General features: G+C 50.4%; 6 protein-coding genes across 8 annotated transcripts; 4 read left to right on the top strand and 2 right to left on the bottom strand.

Annotated features, from left to right (window-relative positions):
* Nucleotides 1-2,741: 2,741 nt before the first annotated feature.
* On the top strand, nucleotides 2,742-4,530 carry AAFC00_002372 (uncharacterized protein; the record flags this gene model as incomplete). 3 transcript variants are annotated; one of them, XM_069348008.1, is made up of 2 exons in its annotated part: nucleotides 2,742-3,191; nucleotides 3,250-4,530. In XM_069348008.1, the coding sequence occupies 2 exons, from the start codon at nucleotides 2,742-2,744 to the stop codon at nucleotides 4,528-4,530; spliced, it is 1,731 nt and encodes a 576-aa protein (XP_069201771.1). The 3 variants fall into 3 exon arrangements, with proteins under 3 accessions (XP_069201771.1, XP_069201770.1, XP_069201772.1); XM_069341676.1 differs by having other exon boundaries at nucleotides 3,039-3,191; XM_069341677.1 differs by having other exon boundaries at nucleotides 3,072-3,191.
* Nucleotides 4,531-5,286: 756 nt separating this feature from the next.
* On the bottom strand, nucleotides 5,287-8,393 carry AAFC00_002371 (uncharacterized protein; the record flags this gene model as incomplete). Its single annotated transcript, XM_069341675.1, has 2 exons — nucleotides 5,287-8,117; nucleotides 8,177-8,393. The coding sequence occupies 2 exons, from the start codon at nucleotides 8,391-8,393 to the stop codon at nucleotides 5,287-5,289; spliced, it is 3,048 nt and encodes a 1,015-aa protein (XP_069201769.1).
* A 301-nt stretch (nucleotides 8,394-8,694) lies between these two features.
* AAFC00_002370 (uncharacterized protein) lies at nucleotides 8,695-9,805 on the bottom strand (the record flags this gene model as incomplete). Its single annotated transcript, XM_069341674.1, has 2 exons — nucleotides 8,695-9,546; nucleotides 9,635-9,805. The coding sequence occupies 2 exons, from the start codon at nucleotides 9,803-9,805 to the stop codon at nucleotides 8,695-8,697; spliced, it is 1,023 nt and encodes a 340-aa protein (XP_069201768.1).
* Nucleotides 9,806-10,536: 731 nt separating this feature from the next.
* Nucleotides 10,537-12,229, top strand: AAFC00_002369 (uncharacterized protein; the record flags this gene model as incomplete). Its single annotated transcript, XM_069341672.1, has 3 exons — nucleotides 10,537-10,565; nucleotides 10,625-11,763; nucleotides 11,814-12,229. The coding sequence occupies 3 exons, from the start codon at nucleotides 10,537-10,539 to the stop codon at nucleotides 12,227-12,229; spliced, it is 1,584 nt and encodes a 527-aa protein (XP_069201767.1).
* A 709-nt stretch (nucleotides 12,230-12,938) lies between these two features.
* Nucleotides 12,939-14,349, top strand: AAFC00_002368 (uncharacterized protein; the record flags this gene model as incomplete). The annotated part of the gene is made up of 3 exons (XM_069341671.1): nucleotides 12,939-13,217; nucleotides 13,273-14,135; nucleotides 14,199-14,349. The coding sequence occupies 3 exons, from the start codon at nucleotides 12,939-12,941 to the stop codon at nucleotides 14,347-14,349; spliced, it is 1,293 nt and encodes a 430-aa protein (XP_069201766.1).
* A 518-nt stretch (nucleotides 14,350-14,867) lies between these two features.
* Nucleotides 14,868-16,608, top strand: AAFC00_002367 (uncharacterized protein; the record flags this gene model as incomplete). The annotated part of the gene is made up of 2 exons (XM_069341670.1): nucleotides 14,868-15,644; nucleotides 15,700-16,608. 2 exons carry the CDS (start codon nucleotides 14,868-14,870, stop codon nucleotides 16,606-16,608), a joined length of 1,686 nt encoding a protein of 561 aa, XP_069201765.1.
* Between the last annotated feature and the right edge of the window lie 28 nt (nucleotides 16,609-16,636).

The following is a 16,636-nucleotide window of genomic DNA, read 5'->3' as shown; positions in this document are numbered from 1 at the left end:
CCGACGCGTGATGAGAAGCAAGACGCAAAATCGACTGGGTATAGCCCTGTTTATGAGACGCAGGGGAAAGACAGGGAATCTTTGATTATGATGTGATGCAATATCCCAATTGCTATGATAGCGAAATTCGATTTTTGCGTTACCGCATATAGATTTTCGTACAATGCCTTTTAGCTTCGTCTGTCTTGTGTTTCCGAAGATTGTTTATTTGTGAATGCGACGATAGACTTGAATGACGAACAGTCAGGGCACACTGTGTTGTCTGGCAACACCCTGACCGCTGGAGAGTGTACTTTGTAATCAGCAGCGTCCGACACCAGAGTACTCAAACTGAAGCAAGTCATGCACTGTCAACAAACAACAGACGCAATGTACTGTACATCACCATAGTTGCTCATGTTCAGACCAGTACAACTACATCACTTACGAAGCATTCTCGCGATCAGTCGAGTTGGATATAACAGAAGCGTTCAAGCAGGATGATCAGTAGGCCACCAGTCCATACGAGAGAGACGAGAGACATTGCCGAGATAGATACGTGACGAAGACACCATTGCAGCTAGAAGCATTGGTCGACTGACGCACAGCTGTACCTTGCCAGTTCGCTGTGTTACAGAAGGTGTCGGCGACGACCATAAATTTAAGAAGGCTGAAGTATGCACGTTTAGGGCCAAAATGAAGACCAAGCACACATTATATTCGCGCAGCGACGTCCTGTGTCATCGGGGACGCATTGTATCCGGAAGTATTAAGGTATGTTCTGCTTTCCCATAAGTGGTGATGATGGAAACACACGACATGAATGTATCGCACCAATTCTGATCATCACATCTGCCAAGGTTAGGAAAAGCATTAATTAGTAGCCTCAAGGTCGACAGGGAAAAGGCAATCTTGGCAGCCAGACCCGCCTAGAGACCGTCTCATGATCGATACACTGGGAAATGTGATTTACTCAGATGGTCAACCCACCTAGTCCTAGTGCCAAGGCAATAGATGCAAACACCTCTGTGTCCGTCTGTGGTGGCGACAACAAGGAAAAGAGTTGAGGATGGGTTTTGCCGAGGTTGAAGTGAATCTACAGGATAAGGTTAAGATCGTAGGACCCGTGTCTCAGACTTCTTTGCGACCTACCGAATCACCATCCGAAGACAGGGATCGGTCATTGTTTCGTGCCGCCGCCGACAACAAAAGTCTCAAAGCCAGGGTGCCACGTGGCGGGGCCTCTTTGCTGATCTTTCCGTGATTCAGCAGGCACAGCGTTATGAAAGCTGCCGTTCCTGAATCCGAGTCAGATTGCGTGTCGTCTCATAACATACTTCTGGCGTGTTTCTCTCAGTCTTCTATATAGACAACAAAATAAATTGATCACGAGAAGACGCCACCCGAAAGACAGTGTTCAAACATGGTCATATCCAAGTACGTGACCGCATATCGAATGTTTGGACGCGCCATATGCGCGACCCCTAAAACCCGCTGAAACATTCGACGGTAGGAGTGGATCGATCAGCGTTTGGTCCGCAGCCAGCTCAACTCTTTTGAATTCGAGCCGGACGTCGGCGTGGTGGGGTGGTCCTCTCATGACTTGTAGAGAGGCAAAAGAGTGAGTGAAATTGGTGCTCTGTTGCTGAATCGTGGAGCTTCTCGTCTTATGTATGTCACGACTCCTGGTCTGCATATACACGTCAGCGCCCAATCTGATCGTCTACTGGTGCTGTTCTTCGTTGCGCGGCAAGGCTAAGAAAGGGTCGTATTTTGTTTACTTCAGACTAAATACTGTGACATGGGAATCAAGCACGCGCCAAGCAGCTAATTTCTTGCAAACGACTAAGGGTAAGCTGAGGTGAAGCACACGCAGAGCAGACAGGATACAGTACAGTAGCAGAGGCGGTGTTATTACTCGTGCCTTGTCAGCAATAAATTAAGAGCAGTCCGCAAGCATACAGTACACGAATAGAGATAGACTTGTAGCTGCACGGAATATCTCAGGCTTGAGGCATCTAGCATTCCCAAGACAGCCTTAAAATGAGATTGAGGGTTGGTTCATGATTTACCAGGTGGTTGAACAGCCAGCCGCCATTCACTTGCGAGGACTGCCCAGAGCTCACGAGATCATTCGGCTCGTCCCCACGTCTAGCATGCGGGTAACAGTAAGGTAAGCCACACTGCTAGGGCACCTTGTGTTCCAATTGTAGAGATTAAGGTATTGGGGACGTGACCTATGAACACGGGCAAAACTGCCGGGCCATCTTCAACAAGAGGCCACCATGGCGTTTGATCATCCTTGGCGCGTGAAAATGTACGCTCAACGGGCGTTCGGGGCAACTCCTGCGACTGGCAGACTCGCTCTACCAATAATAGAGTATCGGAAGCCCGCTGCCGCCTGCCCTGCAAGTGACTATTCATTGCAAACACTGTGGACGAAAATCGAATAATGACAATAGCCATGATGTTTCTCGGCACTGATCTAGGGCTCAACAAACTCGAGTAAGGTATCTTTCGATAATCGCCAGCATGGGTTCAAGTTCTCGAAAGCCAATTCGCGCGCTCGTGGCAAAATACCAAGCCGCCATGTTGTGCCAGACGAGCGTACTTCGACTTGGCAATGACGAGGCCCTGCTGCTCTGCCACAATCAAGAAACCGATAAGATGTGGTGGTTCGCTTATGTTTTAATTGAGGGGAACAGTACTTCTTGTCTTCGATTGGGGAAGATGTTGATTCTTCTCGACAGATGTACTTACTCATGAATTGGTGTAGCAGGTTGCGTGTTGTCGCTCTCTCTTTGCTGGCGCTTGCAGGCACCGGGCTTGTGCTTCTGGGGTTTCATCAGTTGTTTCTTCCGGTCGTGGGATGGTTATTCCCTGCACTGCAAACACCCTTTTATGATCTCGGGGTTTACGGTCCATATCGCGCCCAAAGTTATGTTTCTTTCAACCTGTCTTCGCCCCTTACGTCCCACGTGAAATGGGACTCTGCGAGGTGTGGTGATGGATTTGTTCTCCTTACTCCATCCGGCGACTCTGTCGCCAACCCCGGACCAATGATACTCGATGGCGAAGGCAATCTCGTCTGGATGTCGGATCAGTTTGGTGCCGTCATGAACCTAAAGAGTCAACAATACCAAGGCAAGAATTACCTGACTTTCTGGGGTGGACATCGTGATGCAAGCTCCGGGCAAGGTGCTTATTACATGGTATGTCGATGATTTATCTGCGACCGGCTAAGCGCTTAATGTTGATTTTTGTTCAAAGTTGGACGAAACGTACCAAATTAGTCATCAGGTCCACGTCGTAGGCGACAACATGCATGGCGACTTGCACGAGTTCAAGATAACAGAAAACAACACGGCGCTCGTGACCAGTTACAAGAAGACTGTCGCCGATCTCTCTGGGATGGGCAGGCCCGTCGACGGATGGATCACCGACAGCATCTTCCAGGAAATTGACATTGCGACCGGCGACTTATTGTTCGAATGGAGGGCCTCCGATCATTTCGACGCAGGTGAATCGCATATGACCAACCCCTTTGCTGGCTACAAGGAAGCCAGTCCTTTCGACTTTTTCCATATCAACAGCATCGACAAGGACGCTGCAGGCGACTACCTCATCTCCTCGCGGCACTTGCATTTGATCGCTACCGTCAGTCACGAGACTGGTGAAATACTCTGGGCTCTGGGCGGAGAACGCAACCAATTCAAGGACCTTTCAGACGGTGCGGCGACCGACTTCAAATGGCAACATGATGCGCGATGGGTGTCCGAGGCCGAGGGTATCTTGACTCTCTTCGACAACGAGGAAGCCGGAATCCTGCATATCGAAGCATCCCATAGCAAGGGTATGATGCTGCAACTTGATGTTGCCAATCGCACCGTCAAACTTCTCCACTCATACGTGTCGATGCAAGGGACGCGTGCCCCATCTCAAGGTTCGTTACAGGTCGGACCGGACGGTGGACTTGTCGTGATCGGCTGGGGCCACTCTCCCGCGTACAGCGAGTTCGAGGTCGACGGGTCGCTTGTATGTGAGACTCACTTTGGCGCTTCGTGGCTGGACTTCTGGGGCCGTATCGTCTCCTACCGAACGCAAAAAGTGCAAAGCTGGGTCGGCAAGCCAGACTATCCTCCTCAGGCACAGATGAAGCACTCCAGCGTATATGCCAGCTGGAACGGCGCGACTGAGATTCAATCATGGGAGCTGCAGGGTGCCACCGACGGCGACAAGTTCGAGTCTCTGGATGTGGTGAAGAAGGAGAGGAACTTTGAAAGTGTTTTCGCGCTCGATGACAGTTGGAAATACACGCGCTATCGTGTAGCAGGGCGCGATCAAGCTGGCAATGTCCTTGGCTACACGGCGGAGTTCGAGAAGGTAACCGAACACAGAATGCTGGAGATCATTCTATGGCTGATACCTCTGGTGCTCGTTCTGGGAGGCGCGCATTTCCTTTGCATGCGATACGTGCGCTCGAGGGGCTGGCCGAGTTTGGGCACGCCTCGGTGGAAATACAGCCCGCTGAAGATGCAGTCGCTGGTCTGATTCTCACTTCCTCTTCTTTGTCCAAATTCTACCCCTTTCTTGTCGCTAGCATAAACCCAATGATACCCTTTTTCTTCTCTTTCACATATTTGAATCACAGTACCACATGTAAACATCATCTCAGCCTTTTTTCATCAACACGACGGGTCATTGACGGCCTCCAGCATTTTCAATAAAAGCAATGGTTGACAGCGCACTACAAATGTGTTTTACAGGAGGACGTTGTTGACTCCTTATTGAGGCTGAAGGAAGTACCGGGAGTCGGTCGACAATCGACAATCGGCGTTAATAATCCTCCAAGACCCACAGCGCTATACCGAAGGATTCGAGTAACGCAGATCTCGTGTTTTACCAATTAAGGCACCAGCACGCAATTGATCGCACTGAACCCCATAGATGATTGATTACATCTGCAGATTCACCACATCGGTTCGGAGTTTGCAGATTCGATACATACGAGAAGGATTGTTGCGCTATGCTAGGGTATCGTGCACGGAACAAAGAGCACGCAGTGTAGCGCAAAGCATCACCGGTGTCAGGAAAGCACCTGCCTCGATGCGGGAGACAAATGACACAACACCGGTACTGTCCTGCATCTATATAGTGGGGCTTTTCTCCACTCCTTCATCATTCCTAGATATCCATCATCATACTACAATTTCCTGCTTTTTGCCTTGCATCATCACCCCTGCGCCAACACCGGTCACACATTATGCTACAGTATGGCAGCAAGCGAACATGCTTTGCTTATGCGCTTTAATCGTCGCGCATCTTTACTTTTCTAACCCAGTCGCGCCATTTTGTTGGTCCTCCTCCAACGTCGCCGTCTCCACGTTGATATTCCTGCTGCTCGTCCCAGGCTTCCCAACTGCCTAAGCCAGCCAAGTGTCTCATGGTCGGTCTGCCGTGCGGACAGTTCCATGGCTTGTCCATCTCGCCCAAGTTCCCAACTACTCTCTGCATCTGAGGCTGGTTGAGCGTCTTGCCGACCATTATGCTGCTCCTACACGCTCTCATGGCTAGCATCTTGCGAACTTTGGTGGGTCGCGGAATTGTGTGGGCTGAAGCCGTCGCCGAGTGATCAGACAGGAAGTGCAGCAGCTCCTCGAGATCAGAGAGATCGAAAGTCGTGTCTCTGCTCATTGGCAGGCAGATGAGCTTGCAGCGCTCGCCAACCAGTGAGGTGCCGGACGTGTCTGTCTCGATGATGAAACCATTGGCTGTCAAAGCTTCCGAATGATTCAGTATGATTTCCTCTTCTACAGCAGTAAGGTATAGCTTTTTTGGTTGAGCAAGACGCTGTGAATCCAGTTCTAGGCTGTGCGTGAAGCGCTCAAAATTGAACTTCTCGTCGGCCGCGTGTTGATCTATGATGAACAAATCATCGTTGGCCGCCTCGACACTGGGACGCATGGCGATAATAAATCCTAAATTGAACTGTCCTGCGACTGACATAGATCTGAAATCGGCTTTAGACACAGTGAGTGACAATCGACTCTCGGCATCAGCCTTATCGAAATAATCCGCGAGATCAAGATTTGGTCTTCCTACTGCTCTTGTGTTCCTATTGGGATTGATGTCACCAAGCAAAAGAGCCTGTTGCTTGATTTCGTGTAAATCAATTAGGGACGAAGTCGTAAGATTCAACACACTGTACCTGGACCCAATAGATCCTCTCATCGCCTGGTGGGCACGCTTCGTGTTGTCACTTGATGGCTGCTGCAAAGCCGTCACCTCGGCGTCACGTATCAAGCGAGCTACTTCCTCGGTGTCTCCATTTGCCCTTGCATCTTCATCGTCGTAATCACCATCGGAGTCTTCCGAGTGTGCGTGGTGATGGCTGGGTGAGACCACAGCTTCTTCCTCCCGAGGTGACCATTCTGGCTCGTTTTCTTCTTCATCGTCTGTATGATCATGCAGGAATGGGCATGCGGTCGATTGAGTAGAGACAGGCTCAGTCGTGGACACTTGCCTGTTGTATTCAGAAGTCTCGATTTGTACCTTGCCTGGAGCACGTGTCTGTCGTGATCCCACATCGTTGTCCACACCTTGAGCTTGTCCGACCCGTTGAGGGCTGCTTTCCTTGTGAGATGGAGATACATCATCGTCATGCCGTGCATGAGACTCCTCATCATCTGCGCTTGTCAGGTCGCTCGGGCAATCCTCTTCGTCTTCTGTCACACGATGGTAATTCTCCTCGTCTGTGGCTTCAACATCTCCATCGTCGTTGTCATGCTCCAGTTGGGAGCCCGGCATGGCGAAGACGTGGAGACTCGATGCTGACGAAGGTGTGATTATAGTGTGTATTCTTCTTTTCTTATACGGACCACCAGTGCCTATGACTGTCCTGGTGGTCGTTCCACCGACAGTAATCTCAGCAACCTGTTTAGGAGTGCGTAAAGGTCGCATACGATCAAACGCATTCTGAACTAGGGCCGGCGCCTGTTCCTGCTTTGCTGATCTAGATGAGCCCACAGTGGTGCGATCGACAGTGTCTCGGCCCATCCATTCGTGAATCAAGTTATGAGGTGCTCGCTGTGGCAAAGGATCCTGAGAAGCGTCATCGCCATCGTCTTCCGTAGCAGGTTGGCTAGAGGCTTCTGGACTGCCGCTGCCAGTCCGGTCCATAGCATTGTCCATAATTGTTAAAGGCCTGTACGAGGGCAGTCTGGTCGGAGCAGCAGCTGCCAGTTTTGACTGTGGCACGCTCTGCTCTTGTTCCTCGAACAGCTGAAGCAGAGCCGTCTCCAGACTTTCGAGGAGTTCTGTTTGATCGTGCAGTAGTATCGTCCGCTTATCGGGAGACACGTTGACGTCGTATGCATATGTGTCCATGACGAGATTGGCAAATATGAAAGGCGATTGCGAAACATTGAAAGACTTGTAGGCCTCGTTGAAGGCCTTCGCAACTTGGGGCAAGCCACATGGACGGGAATTGACGAAGAAGAATTGACGATCAGGAGCTTGACGCCCCTCACCAAACACCGGACGCGAGACATGTCCCTGAACAATCACATCTTGTGAAGTAGAGTCTGACTTCGCTTCGGTGGTAGCATGCGGCTGGAATGAGAAACCAGGCCTGCTGGGCCGCAGTGCTAGCCTGAGATCCAGTCTGATTAATGCATGCGAAGTCTTAACGCCAAACACATTGGTGATGTTGTCTTTCGTGTTGGTATTCATGTTGGTAGAAAACGCAACGTTCTTTCCGGCCTTGGGCATTTGATTGCTTACAACAAATCTGATGCCGGTGCTGATACAGGCATAAGCTTGCAGCAGGGCGAGTACTTTGCCATATTCCCGTTTGATGTTCTTCTCAAGCTCCTTCTTACGGACTGGGAGATTGTGAAACAGATTCTCCACGACCACTCTGGTTCCTTTCTGGGCTGCAACGATGGCCGTACTCCTAAGCTTACCCGAGAATTCAAACTCCAGTCTGCTTCCTTTCGGCGCATCAACATCACGGGCGGTTATCACGTGTAATTTAGATAGAGCGCATAGCGATGCCAGAGCCTCGCCTCGGAAGCCAAACGTACTTAGAGATTCAAGATCATCATAGGTACTCAGCTTCGAAGTATGGTGCTTGAGCGCTGAAATGACAAGTCAGCTTTTCATCAAATCCGACAAGGTAGTATCTTCGAACACTCACCGACAGACTCATAGTCATCCCGAGATATTCCTGAGCCATTGTCGACGACCTCGATTGCATCAAGGCCATGGTTACGAAATCGCACTTCAATCGATGTAGCTCCAGCGTCGACGCTGTTTTCCACCAATTCTTTGACCACCGAGTTGAGGTCGACAATCACCTGTCCCGACTGGATCTGATGGACAGACTTTTGATGTATGGCCTTGATTGTGGCCATTCTACTACTTCAATCCATCGATGTAAGCGGCGAACAAACGCGTCACTCGTACTGGTCACTAGTATCACGCCTCAGCACGCGTCTTGCTCAAAGTGGTCGAGATTGCTGCTTGGCGCCTTCCCCACTTTACCCCAGCGTTGTACACATTGGGAATCTTGTTTATCTTGTGGTTCGTCTTGAGATCATAGTTCACTGATGGTGCCACGATGCATTCTTTTATACGACTATTGGAAGTCTCTGAGTGGGCGTACATTATATGTCTGTTGGAGCAATGAAATTATGGTATTACATTCCCATTTTTTTACGCGAGCTGGCCCTTCTTGTACGGGAACTCTTTCCTGAAGTGCCCGGCAATAGCTGTTCTTGTAGTGACCCACACACCATCTTTCTTTTCAATATACTCGACGAAGTTCTTCAGCGCTGCGAACCTTGCAGGTTTGCCAATGCACCTGCAGTGCAATCCGATGGTCATCATCTTGGGGCTGCCTTCCTGGCCCTCTTCGTACAGTACGTCGAAAGCGCCCTTGACATGGTCGTAGAAGTCCATGGGCGCACCGAAACCAGTCGGCACGTTGAACTTGTAGTCATTGCAGTCATATGAGTATGGTACCATGAGCATGCCTTCTGGGTTAGGATCGTCCTTCTCGGCAGGGACGTCTTTCCAGTAAGGGACATCGTCGGCGTATGAGTCTGACATCCACAACAGAGGCAGGTTCATTTCCTTGTAGACCTCCCAGACCAAGGCGTGTGATCGTGGCGACAGACGTCCGTAATACCATCCTTTTGGTGCTTCTCCAGTCAGCTTCTGGATACTTTCGATGCCCTTGCGAATGTATTCCTTCTCCTTCTCAGGCGGGAAATTGTGGTAGTCAATCCATCGATAAGCATGAGAAGCCACGTCGTGCCCATTATCGACACATGATTTCGCCACTGCAGGGTTGCCCTCGAGGGCTTTACCGACTCCATACAATGTGAACTTCATGTTGTGCTTGTTGAAAAGACGAAAGAGCCGCCAGACTCCTGCTCTAGCGCCGTAGTCATACTCGGACTCAATGTTCACAGCGCGCTCCTTGACATGTGGGGGTCCACCAGGGGCTTCCCACAGGTGGTTCTCGCTATGGATATCGCCGTTCAAGACGGTATTCTCCGCACCCTAAGGTTGCCAGCAAAGTTAGTATAAGAGAAGCATTCACAATGAGAACATATCACGGCCACCCTGTAAGGAATGGAGCTGCTCTTACCTCTTCATAATTGATGACAAACGACACAGCAATCTTAGCATTTCCTGGCCACTGGGGGTTATGCGACTGCTCTCCATAGCCAACGAGATCTCTAGGGAAATCGTATTTGTCGTTCCATTCCCAATCAGCGACTGTATTGGGGTCTACGGAAAGTTGTGCGGGAGTAGACATGGTTTGAGATCAAATAGCGTTATATGAAGAGATATTAGGAGACAGAATGAGACAGACCACCGACCTGTGCACCGCAGCTGAACACTATATACAAGTATGGTTACTACCTCGAGATTCACCGGGACACCAGACAAACACGCCGCTTTCGGCAGCGATCTGACCATGATGGCCAGCTCCTCTCCTCCCATGAACCATGGGATGGTGGCCTAGCTGCGGCGAAGTGACCCGATACTCGACCGAATGAAGAAGGTACATAGTCGTCTCACATGGCAAGATGTTGTTCATGGACCTAGAATCCGATTAGATAGAGGGTGATTTGTACAAGGGACATCAAATCTGTATCGGTTGCTTAATTATGCATACGATATGACTGGAGAGCCCGACGAGTCGTTGAGCTCTTGTCGGATGTCCGAGGAAGAGCAACTGATAAGCCCGTGTCGAGCACCCGATGTATGGCCGGCTACGGCCAACTTATAGCCGGCCCACGCCTCGTTGAAGCATCCACGGCGGGGATCACTGATACCACCCCCACCAGATATCATAAGGTATCCTTCCCATACTTTATCAAGTATGTAATCTCAAAGCAAGTTGTCGGCGCCGATCGTCGGCGCCGTTCAGGGTAGGCCATCTCAATGCGGCTCATGTATTGTGACTATGAGAAAGAATTATTCAAAGAAAGCTGCATCTCCAGGTAGGCGTTGTTCTTCCATACACATCAAAGCCCATTAATCATGTCCGTTCTTTTTACTTCTATTTCCGAGTAAGTGTCCGCATACATTTGTGGAACAATAACACAGGTAGCTGATATCAACTTGTCAGCACTAACACCGTATCCACGAATGATGTAACCAATACATTTGGGGAGTTGGGTTTCAGTGTACCAAAGGAACATGAACAGGACTACACCACTCTGCTCGCAGCCCTACACGATTGCGCTGAAAGTGTGGCCGCTCTTGATGACTTCCACCCGCCTACTGATATTGAGAGATTCCCTCGTGTCAAGGTCCATCGCCCTACAGCCGACGAAAACGTACTTGGACATGCATGGGCGCATACATTCACGATAAAGGACAGTATGGAGAACAATGGCCTACTGTCAGGTAAAACCGCATGTCTCAAAGACTGCATCTGCGTGAAGGGTGTGCCGCAGTTACTCGGTACAAGCATCATCGATCCTTGGATTCCTGAAGCGGATGCGACCGTCGTTCGATGGGTATTGGAAAGCGGTGCTGAGATTGTTGGAACCGCGCACTGTGAGAATTGGTGTCAATCCACTAGTTCCTTCTCCAGTGCACAGGGCATCGTCGACAATCCATTTGGAAAAGGTTACTCTGCTGGAGGAAGTACATCTGGTGCAGCAGCCCTCGTGGGTGCTGGACTTGTGGATATCGGCATTGGCGCAGATCAAGGAGGCAGTATTCGAGTACCGGCTTCACTTTGTGGGTGCGTTGGACTGAAGCCTTCGCATGGACTCATCCCGTACACTGGCATTGCAAGTAATGATACAATCGATGATCATGCTGGACCGTTAGCACGAACAGTCTTCGAAGTCGCTCAGTGCCTGGATGCTGTATCTGGATACGATGGAATCGACGATCGTAGTCTTGGAGCGCCCAAGCACGGCAGTACTACATTTGCCTTAGACCTTAAGAAACAGGGCAAAAACGGCGCCAGCGGCTTGAGAGTGGGCATCCTTAAAGAGGCGTTCGAGTTGAGCTTACTCGATGCTGGCTACAAGAAAATGGTCCTCCAAGCTGCGGAGAAGTTCAGAGACATTGGCGCCATTGTAGAAGAGGTCTCCATCCCTCTCCATCCTACTGGGAACGCTTTTTGGACGATTCAACAGCGAGTTTCATGTTACCTTGCATTGATGGGACTGCAGCATGGCAGAAGACAATATCACCTTACTGGTCTCGAGGACGCGAAATTGCCTTGGACCCAAGACAAGTTTGAGAAGTGTAGGTGTTACTGATCCCTAAGCATGATTTACGCTCATCATTGATTTCAGGCTTTCCGACTACTCAGAACATCTTTCTGAACGGCAAGTATCTTGTCGACAAGTTCCCGACGCTATACGCAAAAGGCACGAATCTGTGCCTCAAATTGCGTCACGAGTATGAAAAAGCACTCGAGACTTACGACGTGCTGATCACGCCAACCACCCCGTTTGTGGCACCGAAACATGGAAGCAAGACTACACCTCTGGCAACAATTGCTCCGACCGTGGGTCTGACAGCCAATACTGTTCAATTCGATGCGACAGGCCAGCCCGCAATGTCGATACCTATAGGATTCTTACCCGCAGCGGACGACGCTGGCGTGATGTTACCGGTCGGTATGCAGATCATCAGTGGTATGTGGCAGGACGAGAAAGTTTTGCGAGCTGGACATGCATGGCAGGAGCATTTTGATTGGAAAGCATAGGCCTTGGACGTTCATACAAAGTAAATGCATTGGACAATAAATATGGTAATTCACAGAGGATTCGTGGCGCCCCGATGAAATGGTTAATGACTAGGTAGGTACCTGATAAATTGTAAAAGGATTCACCAAGAAATGATCAATAATGACCAGAAACAGGCAGGACGCTGTTCGTGCTTCCGACTGCGGGGTATAACCTCAATCTGACTCGTTCGACAGTATCTCACGCGACACAGCTCCCTTACGCTAGACGGCATCTGCGATGTGAGCCGCTTACCTAAGGTACTGTACATACGCCTATCGCATGGCAAGAACACCTTGATGTATAAATATCGGCGCCAGAGTTCAGCTCTTATCTGGAATCTTATGCTGCAGGCAGCGATAAGCGACGCTGAATGAGCCACTGCTGCCGTGAAGGAGGAGGGGCAGTTATGACGCCCGATCCGCATCAGCTTGATATTTGCTTGGCCGACGGCGCAAAGCGATTGAAATGTAGATCATGGCAGATCATTCGTGCCCGCACCGATACCACAAAATGTTCTCGGCGAAAGAGCGGGCAGAAGAAGATCCCACCAGCTTAATCGGCTGACTATGGCAAAGGTTGTATTAATATGCGCGCGACGTCGACGAGTAAATGCGGTAGGTCATCTGTATGCACTCTTTCTGTCTCAACTTCACCTAGCATCACCGTTTTCACTCACACGCTGAGACTATGGATGCACCCAACCTCACCCTGAAGCCTTCTGAAGCACCTAAGGGAGCGCAGTCTAAGCTTTTTGAACCATTGAGTATTGCAAATGGGAAGATGACTTTGAAGCATCGGGTGGTCCACGCGCCTCTGACCCGGAACCGAGGCGTGCCCTTGAAAGAGAGTACGCCAGAGGATCCAAATCGCATATGGGTGCCTGATGAGCTGGTTACTGAATATTACAGTCAGAGGACAACAGATGGTGGGCTTCTGATCTCCGAGGGGATACCTCCAAGTCTAAAAGTCCGTGTTTCTACGACTGGCGAATATAAAGTGTATAGCTAAACAACAGTCTCAGTCCAATGGAATGCCTGGCGTACCAGGTCTTTTCGCTCCCGAGCACTTGAAAGGTTGGGAAAAAGTGGTAAAAGCGGTCCACGATAAAGGAGGTATCTTCTACGCACAACTTTGGCACGCTGGACGGACGACTGTGCAGCAACTCACTGGATCTCCCACTGTATCAGCGAGCGTCTCGCCAATCGAGGGTGATGTGTATAGTCATCATCCGCCGCCTTTCTCGTCAACGCCAGTTCTATACAGAGACTTCCCACCGGAAGAGCTCAGCGAGCAGGGTATCAAGGATACTATAGGCGAATTCGTTGCTGCTGCAAAGATGGCTCTTGACGCTGGTTTCGACGGTATTGAGGTTCATGGAGGGAATGGCTACCTCCCGGAACAATTTCTCAATGACAATATCAACAAAAGAACGGATGCTTATGGAGGTACTCCAGAGAAGCGCTGCAGATTTCCTCTGGAATTGATGACTGCTCTTGCCGAAGCAATTGGACCCGAAAAGTGTGCTATTCGTCTTTCGCCTTTCGGGTTGTTCAACCAGACCAGAGGCACGCAAAGGATTGAAACGTGGTCATATCTCTGCAGGGAACTGAAGAGGACTATCCCCAACCTGAGTTATATCCACTTCATTGAGCCTCGCTTCGAGCAATTCCACAGCTACGCGGAGAAAGACGAATTCATCAAGTCGTGGGGGTTGGCGCCTGATAGCATCAGTTTGGACTTGTTCCGGGAGATCATGGGAGATACACCCTTCTTCACCGCAGGCGGCTGGAATCAAGATAACAGCTGGGGTGTCATCGAGTCCGGCAAGTACGATGCGATTGCTTATGGAAGGCATTTCTTAGCGAATCCCGATTTTGTCGAGAGGTGAGTGCGATTCCGTCCCATCCAAGGTCTGTTATGAGAATATTACGACTGACTGTGTCTCAGGTTGAAAGATGGAAAGCCTATGAACAAGTATGACAGGAGTCGCTTCTATGGTCCATTTCCAGATGATCGGGAAGTTGGATATACAGACTATCCTTACTCTTCGGATATGGAGAGCTGCGCGGAAGCGGCTAGTCAGAGAGTCGAGATCTAGAATTACCAGCTCAGCTTTTGTATGAAATCGAAGTAATCGCTGTACGCTTCCTCATGCGCGCTTAGTCGCATCCTCTATGCAGACCGACCATTGTACGAACCCTGCTAGGTCCCAGCATCGCATTAGTGGGATGTCCCACGTTTTCCCACGTGCGAACCGATAAGCTGGGACGGGTTTTACGACCCAAGCTTACGGACGTGTACTACAAGTGGCGTATTTCCAGGGTCCCGCAGACCTTATCTCACACCTTCGGAGCTCCTATCTTTGCACCGACGCCACGCGGGCATCCACAATCATCTCGCCAGGATCGGATCAGTCCCAGAGCAGACAGGCTCTGCATTGCTCTTGAAGATAACATTATCCTATCATGATGTTCTAGGCTGGTTCTTTGTGCATACATATGCACAAGATCCCCAGTATCATGGGGATGGCATCGGGTCGTTGATATTTTTAACAGCTGTCGTCCGTCCTACGGCTACTCTGTGATTCCTCTACTTCTCTAGGTTTAGGTAGTCGATATGGTACAACTCAATATCAAGCACAGGCTGCGTAGCCGCTTCATTGATGGCCTTCGCATGAAGGACATCGGTGATTACGACAAAACTTCACTGATCAACGAGGACCTGCGGCCTGTACCTCTCGAGGAGAGGGTATGGAAATGGCAGACGTTTGCATCTTGGTGGATCAGCGAGTCCTGGGGTGCATCCACGTGGGCTGTCGGATCTTCTCTTGTCGCAGGGGGGCTCCTCTGGTGGCAGGCATTCCTGGCCGTTCTCGTTGGGCATGGCATCGCTTCTGGAATCACTGTATGGAATGGTCGTTCCGGCGCGACGTATCACATCAACTTTCCCACGATGATTCGTGCCACGTTCGGCATCCGAGGAGCTTACTTCCCGGTTTTTGTCCGTGTGGTACTTGATCTCGTGTGGTTTGCTGTGCAGTCGTACTTCGGAGGCCAATTCTTAGACATCATGTTCCAGTGCATCTTCGGCCACTCATGGAGGAATATCCACAACAGCTTACCCAAGTCGTCGGGAACCACAACCAGGGAAATGGCTGCTTATGCTCTATTCTGGACCTTTCAACTGATTGTCACTTTTTTCCGGCCGCATGAGATGAAGCCGCTGTTCTACTTCAAGGCCATAACGATGCCCATTGCAATGTTCGGCTTGTTCATATGGTGTCTTGTCCGCTCAGGAGGCCCAGGCACAATTGCTCTCAGTGAATCTGCAAGCTCTAGCAGTGTCCTTGGCTGGACCTTCATGGCTGCTATGAACTCCGCCATCAACGGCGAGGTATGTCGATGATTGCCCAGTCCAACACGATGTTTCGCTGACTTTACCCTTCTAGTTTGGACCTTTGATTGCTTCCGAACCCGACATCACTCGTTACGCGCGTCGCAACCGTGACCAGGTCATCGGACAGCTCCTCGTAGCGCCGTGGTCCGCCACTGTAGTCGCGCTCCTCGGCATTGTTGCCGCTGCTTGTACTCAAAGGATATACGGTGAGGCATACTGGGAGCCTGCCCTCATCCTCGACCAGATCCTAGTCGAGGACAACTCCCCCAAGACCAAATTCGCAGTCTTTCTGTGCTCATGTACCTTCGTCATCGGTCTCATGGGAACAAATTATGTCTCAAACATTCTTCCCTTCGGAGTGGATGCAACCATTATGGCTCCGCGCCATCTGAACTTCATCCGTGCCGCTGTGCTATGCGCCTTCGTGGGCGGCTGGGCTTTGGTGCCCTGGGAGATCATGACCTCGGGCTCCAGCTTCCTCACCGCCATTACGGGCATCGGCATCTTTATGTCTACCTTGGTTGGTATCATGCTCAGCGACTACTTCTTCGTGCGTAAGGGCAACTACTGGGTCAGCGATATGTACACGACCAATCCAAATGGCCGTTACTGGTACACCGGAGGTTTCCATTGGCGAGCATACGCCGCATACGTCTGTGGTATTGCGCTGCCCTTTCCCGGATTCTTAGGCAGTCTCGGTGTCAAAGGTGTGAAAGACGTCACGGGCCCGGCGTATCATATCTACGATATTGGTTATCTCACTGCTTTTGTTGTGGCAATGACTGTTTATACGACCATCTGTAAGATCAGCCCTCCACCAAATGTCGCGGAGGCCAGGGCGCTGCCGTTTGAGTATCAGGCTGGCGAAGTTGATAATGTCGTCTTCGAAGGACAGGATGTCGGTGTCTCAGAGGACTTCGAGAAGGATCTGACGAAGGAAGATGTCGAGACCAAGGCCTGATGTTGTCATCTTTGTGCCATGTATGACT

The sequence above is a fragment of the Neodothiora populina genome (genome assembly GCF_041146345.1).
Source record: "Neodothiora populina strain CPC 39397 chromosome Unknown canker_contig_14, whole genome shotgun sequence".
NCBI lineage: Eukaryota > Fungi > Ascomycota > Dothideomycetes > Dothideales > Dothioraceae > Neodothiora > Neodothiora populina.
This window is presented reverse-complemented; position numbering and strand designations above follow the sequence as displayed.